This window comes from Aotus nancymaae, unplaced genomic scaffold, assembly GCF_030222135.1.
Source record: "Aotus nancymaae isolate 86718 unplaced genomic scaffold, 86718_ANA_hifiasm-v0.15.2.pri h1tg000064l_0, whole genome shotgun sequence".
Lineage (NCBI taxonomy): Eukaryota > Metazoa > Chordata > Mammalia > Primates > Aotidae > Aotus > Aotus nancymaae.
In genome coordinates, this window is record NW_026988478.1 from 1,471,711 (window position 1) to 1,497,764 (window position 26,054).

General features: G+C 45.1%; 1 protein-coding gene and 1 long non-coding RNA gene across 5 annotated transcripts in view; one reads left to right on the forward strand and one right to left on the reverse strand.

The window, feature by feature from the left end:
* Positions 1-3,747: 3,747 nt before the first annotated feature.
* LOC105727182 (uncharacterized) lies at positions 3,748-18,268 on the reverse strand. Its single transcript, XR_001109720.1, has 2 exons — positions 18,183-18,268; positions 3,748-4,157 (listed from the first exon to the last, which is right to left on the reverse strand). It is a non-coding gene; the product is annotated as an uncharacterized LOC105727182 (long non-coding RNA).
* An 876-nt stretch (positions 18,269-19,144) lies between these two features.
* Positions 19,145-26,054, forward strand: part of ARNT2 (aryl hydrocarbon receptor nuclear translocator 2) — a 185,419-nt gene continuing 178,509 nt past the window's right edge. The window contains exon 1 of one of the 4 annotated variants that reach the window (XM_064366132.1): positions 19,145-19,195. In XM_064366132.1, the coding sequence (XP_064222202.1) occupies positions 19,165-19,195 (31 nt within the window). In that variant the 5' untranslated portion in view covers positions 19,145-19,164. Of the gene's footprint in view, positions 19,196-20,181; positions 20,263-20,307; positions 20,337-26,054 lie in introns of those variants that run through there. The other 3 variants (XM_021674386.2, XM_021674380.2, XM_021674383.2) reach the window with 3 other exon arrangements.

A 26,054-nucleotide genomic window follows, 5' to 3' on the forward strand; every position in this document is an offset into this window, starting at 1 on the left:
ATGCTGTTCAGAGTCAACCTTTTTTTTTTTTTTGGAACCTGTCTTTACTGGCAAACTTAAAAATTCAACTAAGATTTGGCCTAGAAAAAGGTAGAAAGCTTGTGTTATGCCCCATTCAAAAAAAAAGTGCCAATATGGTATTTTTCTTATTTACATGATGGTTTATTATTCTGCATCAGTGATAGTGAGGACTTTTAAATTATCAATAATTGTTCAATAACTATTGCCAAGCTGTTGCTAATTTTCTTTGGTGAACACTAGCAAAATATTTGCCAGGATGACAGTACTTGAGAATTCTCCAAGTCCAAGAACACAGAATAATGGGAAACTAGGCCTTTCCTTCCTAATTTCCAGAGCTGTTTCTAGAACAGCACTTTCTTCTATACCAGGCTCTCCAAGGACACCAGTTTGGGCAAAATCAGGCACATTATTGCAAACCCGAGTGTGAAGACTTGCTCACTTAGCTTTGCAGGAAAGAAAAATGAACTTCCACTTGCCATAAGCATTTAAATGCTTTGCTAGACGCTGTGGTTGCAGAGGGGACTCCTGCCTCCAAGGACTCTCAGTGGACTGAGGTCTGCAGGCACGCATTGAATCCCACAGTGCAGAAAGAACTCCAATGAGTTACGAGCTTGTGTGATGCAGGAAGAAAGAACGGTTCTTGTAATGGTACAAAGATAGAACGGTTCTTGTAATGGTACAAAGATAGAGGAGGCCACCTATCTGACATAACTCAAATCTGATTTCATTATGAATGTCATTTATTTCACAACGAAAAGTCAAAACTTCTGTTGAGTGTGTACCTGCCTCAAAAAACTCTTTGGTTGTAAGTCAAGGGGAGCAATTCAAGTGGCTTAAGGACTAAAAGTCGGAATGGACTCAAGAATGCTTTGTGAAGCCTTGAGGTCTAAGTGACAGGACCTCTCAAGGGAGGTAGCCGCAGCCAGAAAGCCCTCAGCTATCCGAGCAGTCCTCACGCCTCACCTCTGTTTCTCTGTGTGTCTGTTTCATTCTTGTCTCTCTCCCACGTGTCCCACCCTGCCTTTCCAGATGAAGCCCCGAAAACAGTTGCCCCACAGTGGTTAAGTATGTCTTCTCTAAATCCAATCAGCTAAGGGCGCTGTGTCCGGGCCTCGTGGAACCAAGAGGCAGCTACAGCCCACCCAGCTGGTGGAAGAGGTTCTCAGGGAAAGCGTGTCATCCTTCATCGTGTAAAGCACTGAGCTGGGACTGTTCCTAAGGTAGATAACCTAAGTTGCACACATAGCTATGGAAATGGCAGGTCAGAGGGAGAAGGTTTGGCTTTAGGTTGGGAAGAGCTGAAATGAAAATCAGCTGAGCATTGAAAGTTTCAACCAGCATAGTGAAGCAGCAGCATCGTCTGGAGTAAATACCTGAGATTCGTTGTCTCACGGCCAAGGAAAACTAGGATGCAGACACACAAAGGGTGAGGTTCAGAGTAAAAGTTTAATAGGCGAAAGAAAGAGAAGAGCTCTCTTGCTACAGAGAGGGGTCCCAGAGAAAATGGTTGACGCCTCCGCAATGAAATGCAGAAGGTTTTACAGACGAGTTTGAGGGGACAGTGTCTGATTTACACAGAGCATGAAAGATTGGTTGGTCCAGGTGTGTTATTTGCATAGTGCATGTAAAAGCTGGCTGCCCCACCATAATTTTTTATTACGCAGATGAGTTCTCTGCCAGGCTGATGTCATGTTGCCTGGGTCTCTACTGTACGTGTGGTGACAAAGAAAATGGAAGACGGAGTCTCCATGTTGAACATACCTGGCCCTCAGGTAGGAAGCCCTTTTCTTTTGGCACAGCTGCCGGCCTTCACACGTGCAAGCTTCCAGCTTGCTTATCTATGTCTGCAACTAGATTTTTTTCAGGCTACTCTTTGTTAGAAAAGAAGTGATTTAGGGGTTGCTTTTTATTAAAAAGGAAATTCTGCTGAGGACTCTGTTGCCTTTACTATCTGTCTAAATAATTTCTGTCTACCTCCTATATCAATAGGGATGGGGACAAAACCCCAGACCCACAGAATGAAGAAAAGTCTAAGAAATAATCAGACAGTTACCACCGAGACCAAAAACAACAGAGAATTACGTGCCAGGAATTAACGGAAGCAAGCAGTTCAGAGCAAAGGCTGGAGTGAGTTTGTCCTGAAGTTTCCCTGTGGGAAGTACATAAGGAAAGCTGTGGGCCTTCCACGGCACTGGCCGCGTGGAGCTACTGAGTCCCCATTTCCTAGGTGCATCTTCAATCAACCGCTCACATCCTAACCCCATAATGGCATCTCATTCTCATTCTGGCTAGTTAATATCTGTTGAGCAGTTAACCACGTGCCAGGCACTGTGCCACCTATATTACCTCAAATGATTTCCGTACTAGTGCATAGGTGCCATTATTTCTATTTTCCATATGAGGAAACTGAGGTTTAGGTGAAGGAAATCTCTCAGGGATGCATAGCAAGTAAGCCACAGGTGCAGCTTTGTGCTACACTAAGACCTGTTTCTGCAATTACTGTAGTGTCTACCCTCCACACATTCTGTCTTTTATTTGCCAACTAGATTGTCACAAAACCAGCACCCGATACATCTAACTTTCTGCCTTCCCTAAGAAAATAACTTATAATTCTGGACCACCTTCATTGGTTGGGAGGAAGGAGCTGAGGGTGATGAATTCATGCAATTCCTGGAAAAAGTCTCATATAAAATAAAAGACAGCCCAACCCTCAAAAAACCTCCATCGGGTTTTGCGTGTCGTTTGCCTACTTTATGTCTTCTGGATTCTGAGCTCTTGAAATTGCTATGGCTGCCTGTTTTAATTTGCAAAACTTCTCACCATAGCATTATAGCTTTGGTAAGTGCTTTTGAAAGCAAAAGAGCATCTATATTTAGCACAGAAGGTCAAAAAGAAGTCTCTAAATAGAAAAATAAGTGTGCTTAAACTTTTGTCTCATTTAAATATGAAGATATATTTAAGCACTCTTTGGTGTCAACAATTCCAACCTCATAAATTAGAAGCAACCACAGTAAACACATCCAGCAGCATTTAAGCTATCCTTTTCTTTCCCCTAATTATAAAGCATCGGGCTGAAAACATTCGAGTTGATTCACCCAATTTCCTATTGTCAAGTTCTACGTCGACACTTGATGTGATTATGTTAATGCGCTAATTAAGTTTAGTGTCCTTTACCGAACGCTCTGCTCCCAGCAAAATAAGAAAATGTAAAGATAAGTATGTTTTCCTTGACTGTGGTCTGGAATGAATAGGGCAGATGCCCTGTGAGAGCAGGAAATATTATCTTTTGGGTTGAGTTGCCTTAGATACAATTTAATTTGAACAAGTGAATATATTTATGAGGTGCAAGAAGCAAATAAAAAAGAGCATTCAAGCTGTGTAGCGAGCCTTGCTTTCACCATTGGAGCTGAAACGACAGTAACTGCCCTCATGTGTGAGCCAGAGTGTTTTGTGGGGACACTGCAGGGAGCACAAGTCAAGAACATGCTGCTTGTATATGTCACCCAAGGCCACCTTTAACTCAAATTTATATCTTGTTCTATTTTTTTTCCTGACTCAATTTATGCAGACATTTTCATCATTTCGCACGTTGATATTCCTTCTGATTTTCATTTTTAAATTTAGAAAAAGGCCTGGGGCCCAGGTCTTGTCTGTGATAATGCATATTCTTAAAAGAGACAAAAAGGGTCTATTGTTTCCCTTTGCAAATTAAACTATGACATGATGCCTTGTTAATACTTAAATTTTTAATTTCGTGTTATTGAAAGAGCTCTTTTTGATTTATTTGGTTGTAGATTTTTATCCTCTAACACTCACGCATATATTAGTTAAGCTTTTCCTAAAATTGGATCATAGTTAGAGTCTTCTGAATCACTTACAACTAAGAGTCAATGTCCGTGTTTTTCTTCACGCGTTCATCCTCTGGACTTGATGTTGAAGCATTTCTCAGATGTGTCCCAATGCTGCCTCCAGGACATCCTGCAAGTCTCGATGCTCAACTTTCTTGATCTTATTAGAAGGGTCATCCAAAGGTTTTCAGTCTAAGTTGTGCGTGCAGAGAATAACAATTGTGCCAATACGACAATGACCGTGAAACACCACTGACTGTCAGCCACCTCCTGATTTCAGAGAGAACCCTGGAATCCATAAAATACCGTAAGTCCGTAGCAGCACCTTCCTCCCCGGGTTGTAGTGAGAAATACGCCGAAATAGTGCCTAGTACTTAGTAAGCATTTGATAAATGACAGCTGTCAGTAGTGCTACTCTAACTTGTTGGGATGGCTCTGTATATGTAAATTATTGAATAATTAGGGTAATTAATTATACCCATAAATTATACCCAGGCTTTAGTTATACAAGTGTTTTAGGAATGTGTGCCTGTTTGCTCTTAAACAATGGGGAAAATATCTCCTATTCAGTAAATGGTGCTGGGAAAACTGGCTAGCCATATGCAGAAAACTGAAACTGGACCCCTTCCTTATACCTTATACAAAAATTAACTCAAGATGGATTAAAGACTTAAATGTAAAACCCCAAACCATAAAAACCCTAGAAGAAGGCTTGAGACAGTGACTCACACCTGTAATCCCAGCACTTTGGGAGGCTGAGGTGGGTGGATCACCTGAGGTCAGGAGTTTGAGACCAGCCTGACCAACATGGAGAAACGCCATCTCTACTAAAAATACAAAAATAGCCTGGCATGGTGGTGCATGCCTGTAATCTCAGCTACTCGAGAGGCTGAATCAGGAAATCGCTTGAACCCAGGGAGCAGAGGTTGGCAGTGAGCTGAGATTGTACCATTGTACTCCAGCCTGGGCAATAAGAACAAAACTCCATCTCAGAAAACAAAGACAGAAACAAAAACAAAAAAACCCTAGAAGAAAACCTAGGCAATACCATTTAGGACATAGGCCTGGGTAAAGACTTTGTGATAAAAATGCCAGAAGCAATTGCAACAAAAGCCAAAATTGACAAATGGGATCTAATTAAACTAAAGAGCACAGCAAAAGAAACTATCATCAGAGTGAACAGGCAACCTACAGAATGGGAGGAAATTTTTGCAATTTACCCATCTGACAAAGGTCTAATGTCCAGAATTCAGAAGGAACTTAAACATATTTAAAAGAAAAAAAATCAACAACCCCATCAAAATTGGGTAAAGGAGGCCGGGCACAGTGGCTCACACCTGTAATCCCAGTCCTTTGGGAGGCCAAGGTGGGCGAATGAACTGAGGTCAGGAATTCAAGGCCAGCCTGGCCAACATTGTGAAATCATATCTCTACTAAAAATAAAAAAAAATTTGCTGGGTGTGGTGGCTGGTCTGTAATCTTAGCTACTTGGGAGGCTGCGGCAGGAGAATCGCTTGAACACGGGAGGTTTCAGTGAGCTGAGATTGTGAGATTCACTAATTATCAGAGAAATGCAAATGAAAATCACAATGAGACAATCTCACGCCCGTCCAAATGTTGATTATTAAAAAATCAGGAAACAATAGATAGTGGTGAGGCCGTGGAGAAATAGGAATACTTTTATACTGTTGGTGGGAATGTAAAGTTCAACCATTGTGGAAGACAGTATGGTAATTCTTCAAGGATTTAGAACCAGAAATACCATTTGACCCAGCAATTCCATTAATGGATATATATCCAGAGGAATATAAATCATTCTACTATAAAGACACATGCACACGTATGTTTATTGCAGCACTATTTATAATAGCAAAGATATGGAACCAACCTAAATGTTCATCATTGACAGACTGGATAAAGAAAATGTGGAACATATACACCATGGAATACTATGCAGCCATAAAAAGGAATGAGATCATTTCCTTTGCAGGGACATGGATGAAGATGGAAGCCATCATCTTCAGCAAACACACACAGGAACAGAAAACCAAACCTGCATATTCTCACTCATAAGTGGGAGCTGAACGTTGAGAACACATGGACACAGAGGAGGGGACAACACACACCAGGGCCCGTCAGGAAGTCGGGGGTGAGCGGAAGGAACTTAGAGGATAAGTCGATAGGTGCAGCAAACCACCACGTCACACGTATACCTGTGTAACAAACCTGTATATTCTGCACGTTTCCCACTTATTTTGCATAAAGAAAAAAAGCTAATCTGCGAAGTCTACAGGCTGTATGGTTCTAAAATATATGACATCCCACAAAAGGCAAATCTACTGGGATAGTAAAAAAATAGTGGTTTCCAGGGATTGGTAGGGAAGGAGGGATGAATAGGTGGAGCACGGAGAATTTTTAGGGTAGCGAAACTATTCTCTATGATACTATAAAAGTGGATACACTTCAATTATACATTTGTCCAACCCCATGGAATGTACATCACAAGTGTAAACCCTGATGTAAATTATGGACTCTGGATAAAAATGATGTGTCAATGTAGGTTTATTGACCATAACAAATGTATCACTCTGACGGGATATGTTGATATTTGCGGAGGCTGTGTGTGTGGAGGGGTAGGGGGCATGTGGGAACTCTGTACTTCTCACTGAATTTTACTGTGAACCTAAAACTGCTCTAAAATAATACTTTTTTAAAGTAGAAACATTTCTAGATTAAAGAGACATAAAGTCGTGACAACTAAATGTAACATGTGATCCTGGATTGGACCCCGAACTAGAATTCTTTCTTTCCATAGAGGACAATTTTGGGATAATTGGGAGAAGATGAGTAAGGTTTATAGCTTAGATAATTATATCAACGATAATTTTTTGGTTTGATAATTATAATGTGGTATGTAAGAGAGAGTCCTTTTTCTCAGTAAATACATGAAGAATTGAGCAGAAGGGACGCTAGTGTTTCCAGTTATTCTCAAATGGTTCAGTGTTTCTGGTTATTCTCAAATGGTTCAGAAACAATAATATTGGTAATACACACATATATATACACACACACACATAGAGAGACAGAGGGAGAGAGAGAGAGAGAGAGGAGAAATGATAAAGCAACTGTGGCAAAATGTTAACAGCTGGGGTGAAAGGCTTATGATAGTTCTTTCTACTATTTTTGCAACTCTTTTGTAAGCCTGACATTATTTCAAAATAAAAAATATAAATAATTGGAAAGACAAATCACATTCCCTTCGCAATGTTTTTGTTACTCACATGCAAACCCATAGAACTGTAGTCTTAGTGTTTTCTTCTTTCTTCCTGGCTTCTTTTAAACTCAAACTCATTTCATGTAAACAATCTCTTCATTGACAGTGTGCAAAGACCTGGGGCCTTCAAGGGACGTTCATTTCAGGATCCCACCAGTTGGTTGGGCCTTGGTGGTTTAGCCGTCTTCCTATTGTTACCAATTACTATTCTTGTTATTTATTAATTCCTAGTATGTTTATTTTATTCCACAAAAAATAGTGTCAGTGCTAGTACTTTTATTAATTGTAAAAAGCCTACTCACCTCGCCTACCCCACCCCATCCCCTTGTTCTCACATCCTGTAGCATCATAAGGTGCATTCAATCACCTACCAGTGAAAGCACAATGATGAGTCCTCGGAGTGGTCAGCCTGCTGGCTCCTGCATCTTTAGTAGATGCAGAGACCCGATTTTGAATCTGGACCATGTTTTTGACTAGCTGTATGACCTTAGGCAAGTTATTGAGTCTCTCTATGACTCTGTTTCTGTTTATTTTGTTTACTTAAATCTTTATCAAAAGTTTGAATTTATATCTTGCTCTATGTGTGAATATTGAATATCTGCTCATTATTTTTTTGTTTGTTTCTTTTATTTACAGAGAGCCTCCTCAATCTCATTCCGATTTGCTTCACTAAGTTAGCAAGAGAAGTTACATTTCAAGTTTCAGTGTTAAAATGGGATAACATTATCAGTGGGGAGAGCTCTAGTTTGCACAAGGTAATACTTTGAGATTGACTGAGCAAGAATTTTGGAGTCAGATTTGTCTGTGTTCACATATTTAGCTACGACATTTATCAGCTGTGTGACCTTAGGCAAATCACTTTAACTCTCTAAGTATCATTCACCAGATCTATAGAATGAAAATAATATTAACTGCATTAAAAAATTACTTTAAAGGGTTAAATGAAATCTATATAAAACAATTTTGCAATATTTTAGACACTTTGTAGATACACAGTTTGTATATATATATACACATGTATATATATGTGCACACATATATAGATGTTTACCTAAATATTCACAAAAAATAAATATGATATAGTTGTTTACAGATGAAAATTGGAAATCAGTGAGACAAAGATGCTCTCTAGGGAGGTTGGGGCTGCTCAGTATCGTCCTGGGGCATGACTACATCTCTTGGTCTGGAACCTTGTTTTTTCTTTTTAGCTCAAGCAAAGCCCATCAGGTCCTGAGGGACAGACTGAACTGATCATCTATCAGTTCATTTTTAATAGGGAGCAGAAATGACATGTACGCTAGAGTGAACCTGTGGGCTGATCCGCTCATTATCTTTTATGGAAAAGTCTCCTTAGGAAGCCAGATTGTCCTCTGAAGGTTGCTGGGGCAGGGCGGGTTGTGTGTGTGTGCACGTGTGGAGTATGAGCTGGAAGTGGAGTGATGGGAGATTAGAAAGATGGCCTTGTGGCCAGTATCACTGAGTCATACATAACAGCCTAATGTTCCCCTATCAAGGAGAAGACTGGTGGCATGACAGGGAATCACTTGGGTCCTGGACACATCTTGTTCCTTGACGGAGTTCCTCATAGACTATTCTTTGCTATCGACAAAGAAGTTCTTGAGTATCATTACATTTTATTATGCTTTTCTCCGAAATGTTACTTGTAACAAGTCTTTACTCTTTCTTCCCCCACCCCCGAATACATATTCATCTTTTGCAGGTCTTGTTAGATTTGCTAGCTCTTTGTTTTTTTTTTTTGCATTTGATCCAAAAAAGATCTTCCTTTAAGTTAACATCAGCTGTAAACAGTTATATCTAATTTGCCCTTATTTCCAGTATCTTGCCTTCAATTTCCTCTTGTTATGGTCAGAATTTCGGAAACAGCTTCAGAAACCATCATGCCAACTCAGCAAACAAATTGCTCCTCTTTTTGAGCCCTGTGAGTAGGGTGACTGGGGAAACTCCTAGTTAGGAATAGACTTTGGCACAGAAAAAAAGAAAAAAGTGAGAGTATGAAAGACACGTTACATGCACAGCCTCCGAGACGTGTCACAGCCGGCGAGGGTGCTAAGGCCCTGCGGTTGGCTCTCCCTTTGACCAAATTCTTATGCTTTATGTAAACAACTTAAGCACCAGGAACAAAATTAGGACCCTCTTCACGGTGAAAATTGGGAATGTCCGCAGGGATTTTTCCATTCAATATCATATAAACATGAATATGATTTGATATATTAAACAAATATACTGTTTAAGTTACAATTTTAGAGACTCAGCGGATGAAACAGCGACGGGGCGAGGATCTGTGTTTTTCCCTAAGCGTTTTCTTTTCCTCAATGTTGCAGTGTGCTGGAGTTTAACAACAGTAATGTAGGAATGAGAAGACCCCAGCCCTGTCTTTGCCGTCATCCCACATTATACCAGTGATTTTCCTTTGAAGCCAGGGGTTTTACTTTTAATAATGTATAAAATTGAGAAACGCAGACCTAGAGAAATGTACCATTATCCATCTCTCATTATTGCCTTGTTGAGAACACATGGGCAGGAGGAGAAACCCCCATCTTTGCAGGTCAGGAAGGAATGGGTGTCTCACTTTCAATCATCTAGGAGAATTGGTCATCTTAAGCCAGGAATTGAGGTGGGCTCTGGATTGGCTAAGGAACTTCTCCCTCATTCAGGCGCCTGGAAGGAATTCGAGCTCCGGCTTTAAGGCCGTAGTGCCGGCTAAGTATGTGGGTGGTGAGGGGTGCACCCGGAGGCAGGCCAGCCAAGTGGTACCAACACACCTCTTTGGTCTGGTTTGGTTTGGTTGTCGGTTGATAGCAAGTTGGTTTTCAGTTCAAGTAGTAGATGAATTAGCAACACAGGGAAATGGTGAGTTTCTGGAGAAGTCGGGAGTTACTGCAGCAAGAGCTAGAACTACTTCTGGGTAGGCTGGGCGCGGTGGCTCACGCCTGTAATCCCAGTACTTTGGGAGGCCGAGGCGGGTGGATCACAAGGTCAAGAGATCGAGACCATCCCGGTCAACATGGTGAAACCCCGTCTCTACTAATACAAAAAAAAATTAGCTGGGCGTGGTGGCGCGTGCCTGTAATCCCAGCTACTCAGGAGGCTGAGGCAGGAGAATTGCCTGAACCCAGGAGGCGGAGGTTGCGGTGAGCCGAGATCGCGCCATTGCACTCCAGCCTGGGTAACAAGAGTGAAACTCCGTCTCAAAAAAAAAAGAACTACTTCTGGGTTCTGCCCCCACGTGCAGGTGGTAAGGAAGAGCAGGAATGGCCTATGGAAAGAGAGGAGAGCAGAGGCCTGCTCTGAGGCTAACTCTGGAGGGCAGCCATGGTGTTGGCAGCAGTGCCAGAAGAAAAGAAATCGAGCAGGGTCACCGGAAGAGATGGGTGCTGATCGGGAGGGAAGTCTGGACTGGAGGTAGCAGGGAAGTGGACGACGGTGTGACAAGAGGCAACCAAGACAGGTTTGTGTGAGATTCAGCTTCCTCGAGGAGCCCCCCACCCCCGACCCCTGCCCAGAAAGGCCTGGGGTGGGAAACACTGTGAAAACTAGCGTTCTCCCTAGCAGGGATGGTGGGCATTTGCGTTATACTTTGAGACATAAGAATGGAGTGACTGTGACTGCTTCTCCTTCTCCGCAATCCACATCTTCCCTCCAACCCATAACTCTTCCACTTTGCTCAAGATGCAAAAGCAGCACCTCTCTCTTCCACTCCAACCCTTAATTCCCTAACATGTATAATACACAGGGAGAATGAGGAAGTTTCTTAGGTTTACCTCTAAATTGTGGACTAGAAAGGTCACTGCTAAAATTCTATGACTCTGTGTTTAAAATAGCCAGATGTTCAAAGGACCGAAATTTAATTCCTCAATGAGTTAAGACTGAATGTTCTCAAAATAAATTTTCTTAAACGAAAACATGCTTCATTTCCTCCTAACCGTGTGACCCACAGGAAGGGAAGTCATTGTTACCTGTCCTTTGTTTGTGGTAATTTGCATGCTAATGATCGTGCAGTCCCAGACCAGTCGGTTGGATAATGAACTTGGTCGAGCCCTGTTGTATCAGAGTAACCAGTGTGGATGCCAACAGAATGCTGAGTATCACTTGGAAAGAGAGATTAATCATTAACCAACCCCATTAATTCACTTGGCATTTTTAAGCAAAGATTACTTCTCTGTATATAACATAAGAAAAGGTCAGATGCACATATTCAGCATTACCTGCTAAAAAGTCCAGATAATTGTATTATGCTGAAAAAGATTGTTCTCATTTGTGCAGGTGGCTTCCAAAATGAATTAATACAACAGGAAGGTGGTTGGCTATTAAAATCTGAATAATTTCATGTAAATGGCCCTTCTTCACTAATAAGACCAAATAAAAAATGCCCAGACCAGTGAAATAGTGGTGTTAAAATGACTGGAAAGTCAGAAGGTGCTGGGCACAGATGAGAATTTGTTATAACTACAACTGGTAAATGGAGTTATTGAAATCTTTCCCACGGGCTGGGAAAACATGAAGACTTATACTGCATAGGGCACTAAGTGATGAGTAGAATATCTTCTTTTCCCTATTTCCCTCTTGTCTCCAAGAGTAATTAATGTAGCTTTTAATATGAATCAGAATCAAAGCAGGAAATCAAAGATAAAAACCCAGGAAAGAAGGGTTAAAGATTGAGAGATGCTGGGTTCCCTAACACTGGGAACATGTTAGCTTTTGCAAGAGGACACAACATTTAGCTCTATGTATGATGCCATGGAAGAGACAAAGGAAGAAATATGCTGCTTATGTGGTCACTGATGTCTGATAAGAGGTTCAACCACTCACTCCATAAATACGCGAATACTTCATATGGCTCAGGCTGTGAGCTGGGTACCAGAGAAAGAAAAAAAAAAGATGAAGGTAGTAGCTTACGGACTAATGAAATAAATAAGCATGGTATTTTAAAAACCAATCCTTGTGCAGTGAGGTATGTGCTAGAATTAAGAGGAAAAGAGGAACTTGGCAGTCCTTCCTGGAAGAAGTCATGAGTGCACTGCCTGGACGAGAGAAGGCAATCCGCATGTGGTTCCTGATGAATGAGAGGATCACTGCGGAGAGGAGCATTCTGGGCAAAGGAAACAGGATGGTGCATTTTGGAAATGACTGTGTGGCTGCATCTCACTGGGGCATAATTGGTGGGGAATGTGGAGCAAGTATGGAGGTGAAAATGGACGGGAAGGTAGAATCACAGACATAGGGGTTCATTCCAGAGCCTCTGCCCTTGGGCTGATTTATGAATGTTTCTTTTAGTGCTTGCTAAATTAGTTTCTGAATTTATCTTCTTTCATTTTCCCCCTGCTATAATCTTTTTTTCCCACTCTATGGCAGACATCTGTGGAAATGTTCTCCCAGCCTGTCCATAGCCCCACCCTCTAAAGCGCTGCTTCTCTGCAGCCCCAGCCTCCTGGTCCCATCAAGGGATACTTCCTTCCCACACATTCTTGTCTCCTCTCCCCATCTGGGACAGCATGGTGCCCAGGGCAAGGCTGGTCTAGGAGCAGGTACATGACTTGAACCAGAGCTTCCCCCAACCTCTCCCTGAGCTGCCATTCCTTCAAGAGAGGGAGCCCTTTCTGATCATGGGAGCCCAAGTTTCCGTTCTACCTGTCAGGAGTGATGTTCTTCACCATGTGGAGGAAGGTGTGTGCAGCGGGAAAGAAAGACACATGAAGGGAAGGAGAGGGAAATACACACAGGGAGTCCTTGTGAGGTCCAGATGCCTGGCTCCAAGTTTCCTGAAGTCTAACTGTATCCCTGCCCTACTGAGTTTTGGTTGTTAACCCTTTCTTTTGGTTACCTGGGCAACCTTAGCATCTTACCAAAAATATGGCTACATAAACTAATTTGAGTTGGGTGTTTTCAGGTACAAAATATTCAATGACCCCCAAGATTCCTGAGCTAAATGCTAATTTCACTTATCCCCATTCATTTCTATTTAATAATCAAGCATTTGCAGCTATGAATTTTTCTCTGCAGATAGCTTTTGATACAGATAGTCATCATTATACTATTTTCCAAATTGTCAGTTGCTTTTTCATTTTAATTCAATTTGTCCCATCTCACTTTGAGGATGAGAAGGCTGAACTTACCTCACCTCTCTGATAATAACGTCAACAAATACCCTACACCAACCACATGCCAGATGATGTTGTAAGTGTTTTACAAATATTAACTCATTTAATTCTCACAAAACCCCTATGAGATCAGTACTATTCATATCAGTAGGTCATGGATGAGGAAATGGAGGCACAGGGAGTCTCACTCACACCGAGCAGTAAGTAGAATTGCTGAGATTTGAACAGGGGACTTTCTGGCTTCCAATTCCGTGCTCTGAGAGCAGCTTAGCGTCTAAGCTGCAAAGTTGTCGCGGCTCCGTGGGGTAGAAAAGGCCAGTCCAGATGCTGCTAGCCCCTGAGACAGCCAGAGAACACAGCAAAAGCACCAGCACAAGCACGTACTGTTCTTCAACACACGAAGAAGCTCAGGCCTTGGGACACAGGGCTCTGTTCGCAAGAGAATGACTCCCAAGAGACAAGACACAGCCAGGGAGCAAGATTATGCCTGCAGCATTGTGGCTCAATTGTAGTCTCCAAATCCACTCAGTCGCCCCATGCCTTCCTCCTGGGGCTGGCATGCTCGGGTCGGGGGCGTGGGGAGAGGGGAAGTGGAGCAGAGTCCTCCAGCAGGCCGACAGTAAACAAACCTCAAATCAACTCAGCATATGTTACATTTGTCCTTTGTTGCTGATGATCTCATCAATCAGTAACTAGAAAGCTTGGTTAAAGTCTCTACTGATAGGGTGATTTTTGTCAGCTTCTCCTTAAATTCCTGGTAGTTTTTGTTGTGCACATTTTAGCACTATGGTACTTGGTCTTGATTCCTAAGAGTTCGTGGATGGTACATTCTCACCATAGATATGTTTCCATCTGTTGTATTTCTCACTTTAGATTGTCTCTTTTTATCCCTGTAAAAGGTTTAGAAATGTACTCATCTCATACTCATTAGAACCAAATGAACTTTAACCTTGAGAGCTCATGGTATTTCTTTGTTTCACCCCATCTCTTAGAAAGCTTAGCATCGTCCAGGTGAGCACACAGTCATTTTAGGTCCTTTCCCTTTCACCCTCAGGTCCCCTTCAAAGTGGTGTTTACGTGGTCATGGAGGGAGTGGCGGGAGGGAAGGGAGCCTTAGAGTCTTGCCCACCTCCGTTCTGAGGTGCTGGGATGGTCACTTGGCTGGTGACCATTAAGGTGTCTTTAGGAGGCCTCTCACTGAGAGCTGATATCTGTGGCCTCGGTTTGGGGCCTTTGTTTATTTAGTGCTGCCTACTATAGCCTCTTAGTCCTCACCCAGATATCTGTTAGTTTAGACCCTCAGTGCCTCCATGTCTCCTCACGTGTGGGACATCTAGCACACCTCACAGAGCCACGAGAGCCAGGAGCACCATATCACAGGCCCAGGTTTGCAGCCACGTCCCTCAGTCCCTGCAGAACCAGCCTGTGTGTTATCTTCCCCAAGACTCCCACATGGGCGGTGGCCAGAAACGCCTCTGCTTTTGGCTATTCCATCAGCTGGCTTGATATACCTTCCACGGAAATTACAGCACCTGGGTCTGATTGCCTGTTTCTCCTACCACCCTCCTTCCTTCCCTCTCCCCACGCTCCATGAATGCCAAGCACAATGAGCTTCCCCTTCCTACCTCTGTGGGACAGGGACTTGCCCTACTTTTCTTCCTCCCTCTGCAATGCTATCGCAATACATTTTAAGGTCTCCAAAGTGTATACAGCATGCGCATTACTTCATTCAATGTCATCTTCACCAAAACTCAGCATAGTAGGTAACCCCATCCCCACTTCCCAGGAGGAGAAAGTGAGGCTTAGAGAAGTTTCACGAAGTGACAGAGCAAAAACCTATACCACGCTTTCTGCTTCAAAGGCTGGTGTTTATGCCTTTTTGTATAAAACTAAGATCTCATCCACTTTTGATCTGTTGTAAGTCCATGATTCTTGGTGTAAAGGAGAGACCTCGTAGAGAAGAAGGCACGGGCGGGGCTGGGGGTAGCGCCTGGACAGACAGTCTGTGGGCAGTTATGACCTGTGCAGAGATAAAGATAAGGAGGTAGTGGTGGGGATAACAGGGACCCATGAGCCTTTCTCTCCAGCAAAGAGAGAAGTTAGAAAGAATGGAGGAGGAAGGAAGGGTTGAGAGGACACATGCAGAATGGAGAGAGAGCCTGTGGTTATTTCTCCTCTCCTTCTGCAGAAGGCTGTGGTTTCATCTGTGGCCTCTTGCTATCTTAAAGTGAACTTAAAAGAAGATAAAATTGCCTTGGATCAGTACATATTATACAATGGAGATCCTTTGTCTCTAGTGTTAGGACTTAAAGGGATGTGAAGCAGAACTCAGGTGGCTGCTTTCTCCCACCAAGTTAAAAAAAAAAAAAAAAAAAAGAAGCAAGCAAGAAAGGCTGTGGACCCTGGTACGCATCAGCACAGTGGCTGGTTGACCCTGGTCATTTCTGGGAGCGCTGTGCCCACAATCGGGTGCTGTGGGCCCAGTGGGTCTGCATTAATCTTTTCAAAAATGCAAATCTCAGCTTCAAATTCAACAGCCTCCTTTGGAATTTCAAAGAGTTCTAGGTTGTTTAAAGGTTGAGTGGAATTCCTGAGCCCGCGTTAACTGGTCACAGTCTACTAACTCATAATTAGCACCAGACCACTGTTTTATGTAAATGCCACTCAGTATTCAACAGTGACTAACCACTCCATTTCAGTCTGTTTACTTAAGTGGGGGGGTTTTCATCCACAATCAGTGTTTCTGAGCATTTAACCTATTTAATACTGAGAGACAAGAGAGAGAAGGTGAGTCATCCATTTCTCTCTCTCTTCTCTGACACCCTAACCACTCCCCATCCCCAGCCACCAAATCCCAATATGGCGCATAACCCAGTTCTAAATCTTGTCTGGCTATTAAGCTGCATGACCTTGGCTACCCTGAGCCTCAGTTTCCTTATCTGCAAATTCTGGGGACAGCCTTGGATGATGTCAAAGGTCCTTTGTACCTCCAAAATGCAGTGACTGGGGGAGAAGATGAAATGTCTCCTTTGTGAAAATCTAAACATATTTATTACACACCAAAAACCACAGCATGGCAGACTCCAGACTATGGGAAGTATCTAGTTGTCCACATGTCACTTGTCTTTTATGGCAATGACCAGTGCAGGAAGTAGGAAGCTTGTGCAAGATCCAGTATTAAAGATATTAGCTGAGTAACATTTAGAAAAATGGGCAGAACACAACAGCAGGGTAAGAAAGTAAAACCTGTCAACAAATCTGTATGTTTAAGTGTGTGTGTGCGTACGAGTTGTGTTCACTCACATTTTATTTTTATGGAGAATATTAGAAATATATTTGGAGACAAAATGAGCCATAGATCCTGGCTGAAATGCTAAACCGATACATAAACACCAAGGAGACGAACTTGCTTGCTTCTAAGGGGTGTGGAAAGTTGGAGAATAAAAGGGCCTCGTGGGCTAGGAGGCAGTGATGCCAAGTGCTACTTACGTAGATGAGCCACCAGAGACTGAATGGCCTGTGGGGAGAAGGATCTAGAAGGGACTCTGGGCAGCAGAAACATCCGAGCTGGAGTTTTACTTGTCTGATGTAGAGTGAGTGAGGAGAGCCTTCTCTTGTACTTTCCTTAAGAAATCTTCAGTCCAGTATATGTTATGCATTAATTAAGTTGGTATTTGAGTGTATTGCCTTTCCAGGATGTAGAAGAGAGGCTGAATTCTCATTCGGCTTGATGTTGGAATCAGGAACAATCAACTTCGATATGGGGCATGGGGGCGGGCCATAGCTGATATCCCGGTTTCTCTGTCTGGGCCTGGCCTATCTTGTGGCTGGGTGCACACCTGCTTTATTTTTCACTTGAAATGTCTTCTTTTTCCACCTGTCCTGCTCTTTTCTTCAAAGCCTAATTTTGGTTTCCCCAGATCCTCCACCTCCTGTCTGCCTTCATTCATTCAGTAGTGACCACAGGCTGGAGATGCCAATTTCAGGGCTTGTGCCCGAAGCCCCAAGGCAGCTGTGTGCCGCTTGAGCGCAGATACTTTGTTTCATTCCTCCCCACCCTACCCCCAGACGAGAAGCCCTTGGAGAACAGAGCTCCTGTGTCTTTCTTTCCATGGTATACCCAACACCTGGCTTTGTGTCTGGCACACAGCAGACATTCAACATTTGTGGAACTGATAAACTGTTAGATTGGTAGTGACAAATACTCCCCGAAGAGAATGCTTTTTTTTTTTTTTTTTTTTTTTTGAGACAGAGTCTCGTTCCGTCGCCAGGCGCCAGGCTGGAGTGCAGTGGCCCGATCTCGGCTCACTGCAACCTCCACCTCCCGGTTTCAAGCAATTCTCCTGCCTCAGCCTCCCGAGTAGCTGGGACTACAGGCGTGTGCCACCACGCCCAGCTAATTTTTGTATTTTTTTTTTATTGCATTTAAGGTTTTGGGGCACATGTGAAGAACATACAAGATTGTTGCATAGGTACACACATGGCAGTGTGATTTGCTGCCTTCCTCCCCATCACCTATATCTGGCATTTCTCCCCATGCTATCTCTCCCCAACTCCCCACCCCCCGCTGTCCCTCCCCTATTTCCCCCCGACAGACCCCAATTTTTTTTGCATTTTTTTTTTAGTAGAGACGGGGTTTCACCATGTTGGCCAGGATGGTCTCGATCTTTTGACCTCGTGATTCGCCCGCCTCAGCCTCCCAAAGTGGAGAATGCTTATTTGAACATACACCCCAAACATTGCTTCTCTACCCTCCAGAAAATGCTTCTTTGGATTTAAGGTAGTCTGATGTTTCTGCAAACATGCCTGCGTTTAGGGGCCATCTTGCCCTTCTCAGCGTTCACCTGGGATGTATTTATTCTTCCATTTAACCTTTACAGGGGACCACGATGGTGGCCTGTCCCTCCTAGGGACCATTACCTCTCACAGGGATCCTCGTGTCTGGTAGAAAACAGCCGCTCCAAGTTCTCTGCATCCTAACTTCACCAGGATACACAGATAAACCTATTTTAAAAAAAAAAATCTTTTTAAATTCTCAACTTGGCGGTGTAAATAAGGCTCTTGCAACGCCCTCAGGTAATAACCAAGGGCAGTCGTCATGGCAAGAAGGAAGGTAGAGCTGAGCGCCTTACTCAAAGCCAAGGCATTCGCAGTCTCTGGGGCCCGGCTGCTGTGCCTGGGCGCGTGCACCGTGCACTCCGAAGCTGCGTGCGGCGGTGGCCTTGGAGGTGCCCGGCGCCCTCCGCTCCGCACCCGGCCGCGTCCCCGGCCTGGGAGCCGAGCAGCGCGGCTCTGGCATGCTAAGTGGGCAGCTCTGGGGCGCCTTTGTTCCTCGCGGCCGTCTCCCAGGGCCGGCTTCCCTCTGAATCTAAATGGGCTTCTCCCCCACCCGCTCCGCCCTGGCCCCTGGCCTGGGCACGGCGCCCCTCGGTGATGCGCGCCCGGACACCTGGGGCGTGGGCGCGCGGGGGCAGCCCGGGCCAGGCGAGCGGGGAGGGGCGGCTGCGGTCCCTGCGCGGGCCCGAGGGGGCGCCCCAGCCTCTGCCCCGCCAGTCGGCGGCGCCCAACCTGGGGGTCCCGCCGCCCGCAGCCCCAAGTCTCGCGGTGCTACCGCTCTGACTGGGGAGCCGCGGGCCGGGCGCCCCCCGCCGCGCGACAAAGGCTGAACTGGGAGGAGGAGGCCGAGGAGGGGGAGGCGGAGGCGAGGAAGGCGGGGACGGCGAGCGGCCGCGGCGGCGGGGAGCGCGGAGGGAGCGCGGAGGGAGCGCCGCCCGCCCGCGCCGTCCTTTGTGTGGCGGCGGCGGCGGCGCGTGGGCCTGACCGGGTCCCCGGGGCTGCGCGCCCGGCTCCGCGCCGCCCCTCCCGCGCCCCTGGCGGCGCGCGCCGATCCTCTCCGAGCAAGATGGCAACCCCGGCGGCGGTCAACCCTCCGGGTGAGTAGCGGCCTGGGCCCCGCCGCCCGCCGCAGCCGGCAGGCCCTGCCCGGGGCCGGAGCGGACCGGGGGCGCGGAGCCGCAGCTCGGCGCGGTGGGTGGCGGAGCGGCTGTCAGCGCGCGGCGGCCGCAGCATCAGCACCAGCACCAGAGCGGCGTCTGCATCCCGACCCTGCCCGTCCGGCCCCGGGCAGGCGCCGGTCCGGCCCCGCGGGCGGCCGCACGCTGGCCTCGCACGCTCGGGAACCCCAAGGGCCGGCCCGGGAGCCCCCGAAGTTCTGAAAATAACCACCTTTGCCTTCCCCATCCCACGCATTTTTCTCTTCCCGTCCCGGCTTTTGTGGCATCGCGGCGTCAGCCAGTCCTGGCTGGTGGAGGGCTCCGCGCTGACGGAGGGAAAAGTTTGGAGCCGGGATTCAACAGGGTACAACTCTCGGGACTCTGCCCTGCCCGCCCCACACCCAAGCGCTGGTCCTTTGCGTCCTTTGCGACTGGCTGCTGTGTGTCCTAACCCTCGGGACACAAAACACCCAGCCTGTGGTCACTAGCGTGGAGCAGCCCCGGTCCTGCCCAAATGGCATCCTCTGCCTTCTGGGCTGACCTTTCCGCAGGGCGCAGCCTGTGACAACTGAGCTCATTCCGAAAGATTTCAAAAATGGAAGAGCTGTGAGCCTTGACCTGTTTTGGTATTGTAGCAGGGAAGTTCTGTTATCCTTGGGAAAGTTCTCTACCTGATGAACAGGGTGTGGGAGAAGAGAAAGGTGGACATCTAACCTGGTACAAACTTCTGGGTGTTGTGCAGAGACTGCTGTAGGCATGGCAGGTTGCTGGGTCCCTGTGGAGGATGCAGGGAGAGTCACAGAGTGTGGCCCCCAGGAAATTCCCAGCAGAGGGAGGTCATGTGTTGGAGATGGGGAGGGTGGGGGGAGGAACATCAATGCCTCGCAAAGGAAAATATCTGTCATCATAGAGTTAGGAATGAAAGATCCTTTTCATCAAAGGTGGCCAGGGACGGCTTTTGGAGATTGGACGTTTCGCCTGAACCTTGAAGACGGGAAGGTTTGAAGGTACAGAGTCCGGAGCAGAGGGGCATTGCAGGCATAAATGACAGTGGACTTGTTCTAAGCATGGGCAGAGGTCGGTGAGTGGTTTGTGCACTGGGGATATAAGAGCCAGCAGTGGGATTTAACATTGAGTTGTTTGGACGTGACCAGGCTTTAAAGGACAGACTGAGGAGTGTGGATTTTCTCCACATTAAGGGAGAGTTCTCTGCATACTTCCTAAGAACCATAAAATAAAATAGAAAGTAGAAAAGAGAGAGAGAGAGAGCCCTCAATGGTATTGAACAAGGAATTGCATGATCACTTTTTCTGGAAGGTTGATTTGTCAGCCATGTCAAGGAAACATAGAAAGTAGGGAACAAGACTTGAGGCAGGGAGGCCAGCATGAAATGAGGCAGGTCCTGGGGAGGCCAGACTTGGTGGCTGTGGCCAGACCAGAGAGGAAGGAACGCACACTGGGCAGGTGAAGGAGTTTCAGGTTTGGCACTGATTAGATCTGGAGTTAACAGTAGAGGAGGAGGCCAGGGAGAGGCAAAGGGAGGTGTCCATGGAGACGCCAAGGTGAAGAGCCTGTGTAATTCCAAGGAAGGCAGTTTCATCAGCAGAAATAGGGACTCCTGAAAGAACAGACAAGGAGGCCACTGTCCAGAACGCTGAGGAGGAACATGGCTGGTCCGAAAACACATCTGTGCCATTTTGCCATGACTAAAGCTGCTATTTCGATCCATTCAACTAATTCAAAATCAATAGAAAGTTGATAGATTTAAATGTTATGAAATCAGAGAAAGCAAAATAAGTTAAATGAAGATCTTTTAGTGCAACATAGGTTTACATTCAGAACAGGAGTAAAATCCCTGACGATTTATCTGATTTCTATGCCAGGACATGATTGTTTAAAACTGTTTTGTCCATTACATTTCTCCACGAGCTATGTGGACTAAAGATGGAGTCGCTGCCCCTGGCCCAGTAGTGTGGAGCACAGGAGAGCCTGTGCCTGTGCCTTGGACTGCGGGAGACTCAAATGGTGCAGGCGCGGGGGATTGTTTGCGTTATTAGTCAACACCTGGCCAGCCTGGCAGATACTTTTCTCTGTTGACAGAGATACCAGGGATCTTGAGCATGGTGATAATTTCTCAAGTGAAAATTCCTTGCGGTGATCACCTTTGCTATTACCCACTATCATTTTTTGCTGCATGTGAATCTATCTTCTTCTTCGGGAGAAAGGATTTAATCTCTTAAAGGGAGATGGCTCAGGGTTTGAGCCAAAGAGAGAGATTTCAGATTCTGTGGGCAAAATAATTTACAACAAAAAGAGCCAGGACACCCAAGCTTGTCACCCACAGCCTACCTCACATGGGCAAGAGCCTTGCAATATGTCTTTGAATTCCTTTTTCTGCCCCCCTCCTCTCCCCAGATGTGGTTGCTTTGCAAAGAAGAAGAGATTGGTAAACAGAGCAAATGGACTGGGAAGCACCAGCATTTATTTCTGCTGCTAGTTTGTGTCCAGGGTACAAAGGCCACAGCCAGTCACCTCCCCATCCTCTCCCACCTGTTCCTTTTTTTCAGCAGACCACTTCACAACAGCAGAACCGTTTGCAATGACACTCTTCTGCGATGTGTAGTGGGGATTCTCTAGGGCCTTGTTGGTGACAGGTGATGTTGGGGTCTTCACCGGTATCTGTTGATATAATCCAGGTCCAAATTTTGAATCTGTTCCTTCAGGGTCCTTCAGGACCCCCCTGTTTGGGTTTTAGGTTAGGATTCTACCAGTTACTCTGGGAGAGCAGAAAGAAGGATTGGACTCCCAGATATTCTCCTCATGGCTTCTGCTATGACAGTCCTGACTGTATTTCTCATATCCTGTGGTCCCGGGTATCCCCTACTTCCGGGTCATTTCCAATTACCTTACATTGGTCACTGAAACTGTTATATTGGCTGATTTTCTGTATTCTCTCTGGCCAGAAATGACATAAATCCTTTAGATTAGAGAGTGGTGTCATAGACTCTTCTGGGGTGTGTGTGTGTGTGTGTGTGTGTTTGTGTGTGTGTGTGTGTATCTTTTGTTTTGCTACCTTTTTGAATGGCATTTAAGTATTTCTGCTTTATAGGAAATGGTGAAGGTTTGAATTAGTTATATGCATGAAAGGGTATTTTAGCTCCAGTGGCACAATTAAGAAGGAGATTGTTTCCCCAATGTCATTGTTCCATCTTAATCTTTTGTAATTTAAGCATGAGGAAATCAGCTACAAATTCAGTCCAATAATCATTAGGAATTAGGCATTATGTGGACAGTCTCTGAGATGAGTATTTGCAGAGTAATTAATAAGGCTTGCATGTTTTAAAGGATTTCAAAATTATGTTTTAAGAGATTTGGAATTCTACTTTTTTCTGAAATTAATTATTGTATTTTTTTTCTACTTCCAGATTTCTGGTCTTTGGCATTTTAATCTAGAATGGAGTGCAGGAAGATTCTCTGGACAAATTGCCTTAGATAGGGGGACGTTTGAATCAGTTTGTTGAACTGATTAAATATCTTTGATAAGCCAAGCTCTCTGCAGGAAATAGAGCAATGTGGAGATGAGGAAGAGTATTTCTTGACCTCAGGGAGTTCTAAGTCTAATAGAGAAGGTATAAGTAAGCTGACTTAATAACACCAGGTGGAATGAAATGAATGTTGACTAGGCATGTTCATATCATCATGGGGAACCAGAGAAAGTCTTATGGGAGGGAGCTTCTGAACGTGGGCCTTTTGAAGGGAGAGATTTTGACTTACAGAAAATGTAAGAACGGTCATTTTGAGCTGATGGCTGTGGTGTGGGGCACATAGATTTGTGAAAATATGGGATACTGTCAAGTGGTTGTTTCCTCAGTGCTCTTGGGGACTCAGTGGGACCCCCAAGAATGCGAGTAGGTTTTGAGCCTTTGAGACGTGTGTGCTATGCTTGCAGGCTGACCTGCCTTGAGTGGGGCTGGAACAGCCAAAACAGCTGGAGGTACAATTCAGCCTGATTGCTCTATATCCTGTCCTTCATTGAATCTATAAACCCATCAATTGCAGGACACATCATTATTTTATGGACTTCTAAGAAAAAAATGAGCGATGGCCTTTTGACTTTGATAAAAGAAAGAAAAAAAACAAAGAAGTGACATCTGAAAAAAGGTTTATTCATTCCTTCAGTATATATTTATTTTAATTAATTAACAAACTTTGATAAATTTTTTTAAAGGTTCTTTTGTTTTTGTTTTTTCTTTTTTTTTAATTTATCTTTTTTTCTCTTTTCTTCGTTAAAGGTTCTTTTTTTTTAAGAGCAGCTTAAGTTCACAGCACAATGGAAAGGAAGGCACAGAGATTTCTCAAATGTCGCCTGCCCCCACACATGCACAGCTCCCCCGTGATCAGCATCCCCCAGCAGAATAGTACATGTGTTACAATTGATGAGCCTACAATGAAACATCATTATCACCAAAGTCCATAGTTCATATGAGGATTCACTCTTGGTGGTATTTGTTCTATGGGTTGGAGAAATGTACATGACTTATATCCACCATTATTACATCATGCAGAGTATTTTCACTGCCCTGAAAAGTCTCCATGCTCCACCTATTCATTCCTCCCACTTCTGAATTCTTGGCAGCCACTGATCTTTTAGTTTTGTCTTTTCCAGAAAGTCATATAATTGGATTCATGCATTACATAGCCTTTCCAGACTGGCATTTTTCACTGAATAGTATGCATTTACAGTTTCTCCATATCTTTTAGTGGCTTGTTAGCTCATTTGTTTTGGTGCTGAAGAACATTCCAGTACCACAGTTTATTTATTCATTCACCTACTGGAGGACATCTTTGTTGCTTCTAATTTTTGGCAATTATTATGAATGAAGCTGCTACCGGCTAGTATTTATTGAGTAACTACTATGTGCCGGGGACTGATCTTGGTTCTGGGGTCACCGTGGTGAGCAAGTTAGGTATACCTCCTACCATCATGCTGCTTGCTAGCAAGACAAATAGTCGCAAAAGAGTAACACAAGTAGGTCAGTTATGAAATGTGTAAATGTTATGAAGAAATGGTCCCCAGAAATAAAGTAACTAAGGGACCTAAATTAGAGGATTAGCAAAGGCCATTTGAAGTTAGCGAAAGCCTCTTTGAGGAGTTGACCCTTGAGTCAAGCTCCAAGAAATGAAGAGAAATGTGAGGAAGAGCATTCCAGGCACAGGACGAGCCCCTGCAAAGAGCTGGACAGGTTTGAGGAAACAGAATGGGACGGTGTGGCCGGAGAACAGGGTGGCAGTGGCGTGCTGGAGCTGTGGTTGAGGCCAGCTCATGGGGGCCACGGAACTTGGGTTAGGGGCTGAGACTTTGTTATCAAGGCGCTGGAAATCTACCGAAGGGGCTTTGAGCAAGGGACATGATCTGACGTGCACTTCTCAGTGCTCCTTCTGGCTGCTGTGTGGAGAGCCAACTGGACTGAAGGAAAAGGAAAAGCAAGACCCCAGTTAGACGGTGCTGACTTAGGCCAGGGGCTGTCAGTAGAGACGGAGAGAGAGAGGTGGATTTGAGTTATATTTGGGGCAGGGATGCCATGCTGAACAATTCCAGGGCACCAGTTATTTCCCTGACAATCCCTTGGGCAGGGTGTGTCCTGCTTCAGGCAGGATCATCATGACTTCGTGGTAAGGAGTTAGGGGAAGAGTCAAGGATGATTTCCAGCTTTCTGTCCTGGCACCTGGGTGATTGGAGGTGACAGGAAGTTAGTGAGAGGCAGGTGACCAGTGGGGTGTGCTCCAGGCTTCAGTATTGGACAGCTGTGTTGAGCTGCTTGTGAGACAAGCAAGTGGAAGTGTCGTGGAGGCAGTGGGACATGTCCTTCCAGAGATCTGGGCTGAGAAAGAAAGCAAGAGGGATGTGAGCCAGCCATTTATCAGGTTCTGTAAGGGCTTGCCTTGGGGTAAGTTAGGTCACAGAACATAGAGCCCTTGGTCCAAGTACCATAGTTCCCAAGCAGTGCTTGGGTTTACTGCTTTATTGTCTGACTCTGTTGAGATTCACTAAGACACAAGGTCATAGGGAGATTATCTCCACATCTTTTCCAGATCCAGTAATCCACTCATTTTCATCTGTGTATCTATGTGTCTATGTATCTATCTATCTGTCTGTCTGTCTGTCTACCCGTCTATCATGTGTCTGTCGTCTCTCTCTGTCTCTCTCTTTCTCTTTCTCTCCTTTTGTGGGACAGGTCAGGCTGTTGGAGTAGCTCACCACACGGAACTCTTTGTTCAATGAATAAGAGTGATTTCTCAGTTTTAGCTGAGTTCCTTTCTACCTGAGGGCTTTTGCTGTGCTGTGTCTCTCTTCTTGGAATGATTAATTGCTCACCGTCCCTCCTTCCCCACTCTTACCCCTCCCCACTCCTGATCATTTTCCTGCCCAGTTCCTTTTTGTCGTCTGGTCTCGGCTCGAATTCTTACTCCATCAAGGAAATCGTCCTGATCCCCTTTATCCAGGTAAAGTGTACCTATCATTCATTCTTCCGGGGCCCCATAGGGCTGTACTTTGCTTCTGGAGCACTTCGCCTCATGCAAATTGTGTATTTATTTGATTGATACCTGACTGGAAGCCTTGTGAGGGCGGGGAATGTATTAATCAGTGTGGCAGCCCTGGCACCTCCATACTGCTTCCCGTACAATAGATACCCAGTAGGGTTTTGTTAATGAATAAACGATGGATGCCAGAAAACTCTCTTATATTTTGTATGTGGCTGCCTTTCAATGACTCCCTTAAAGGAATATATCCTGTATT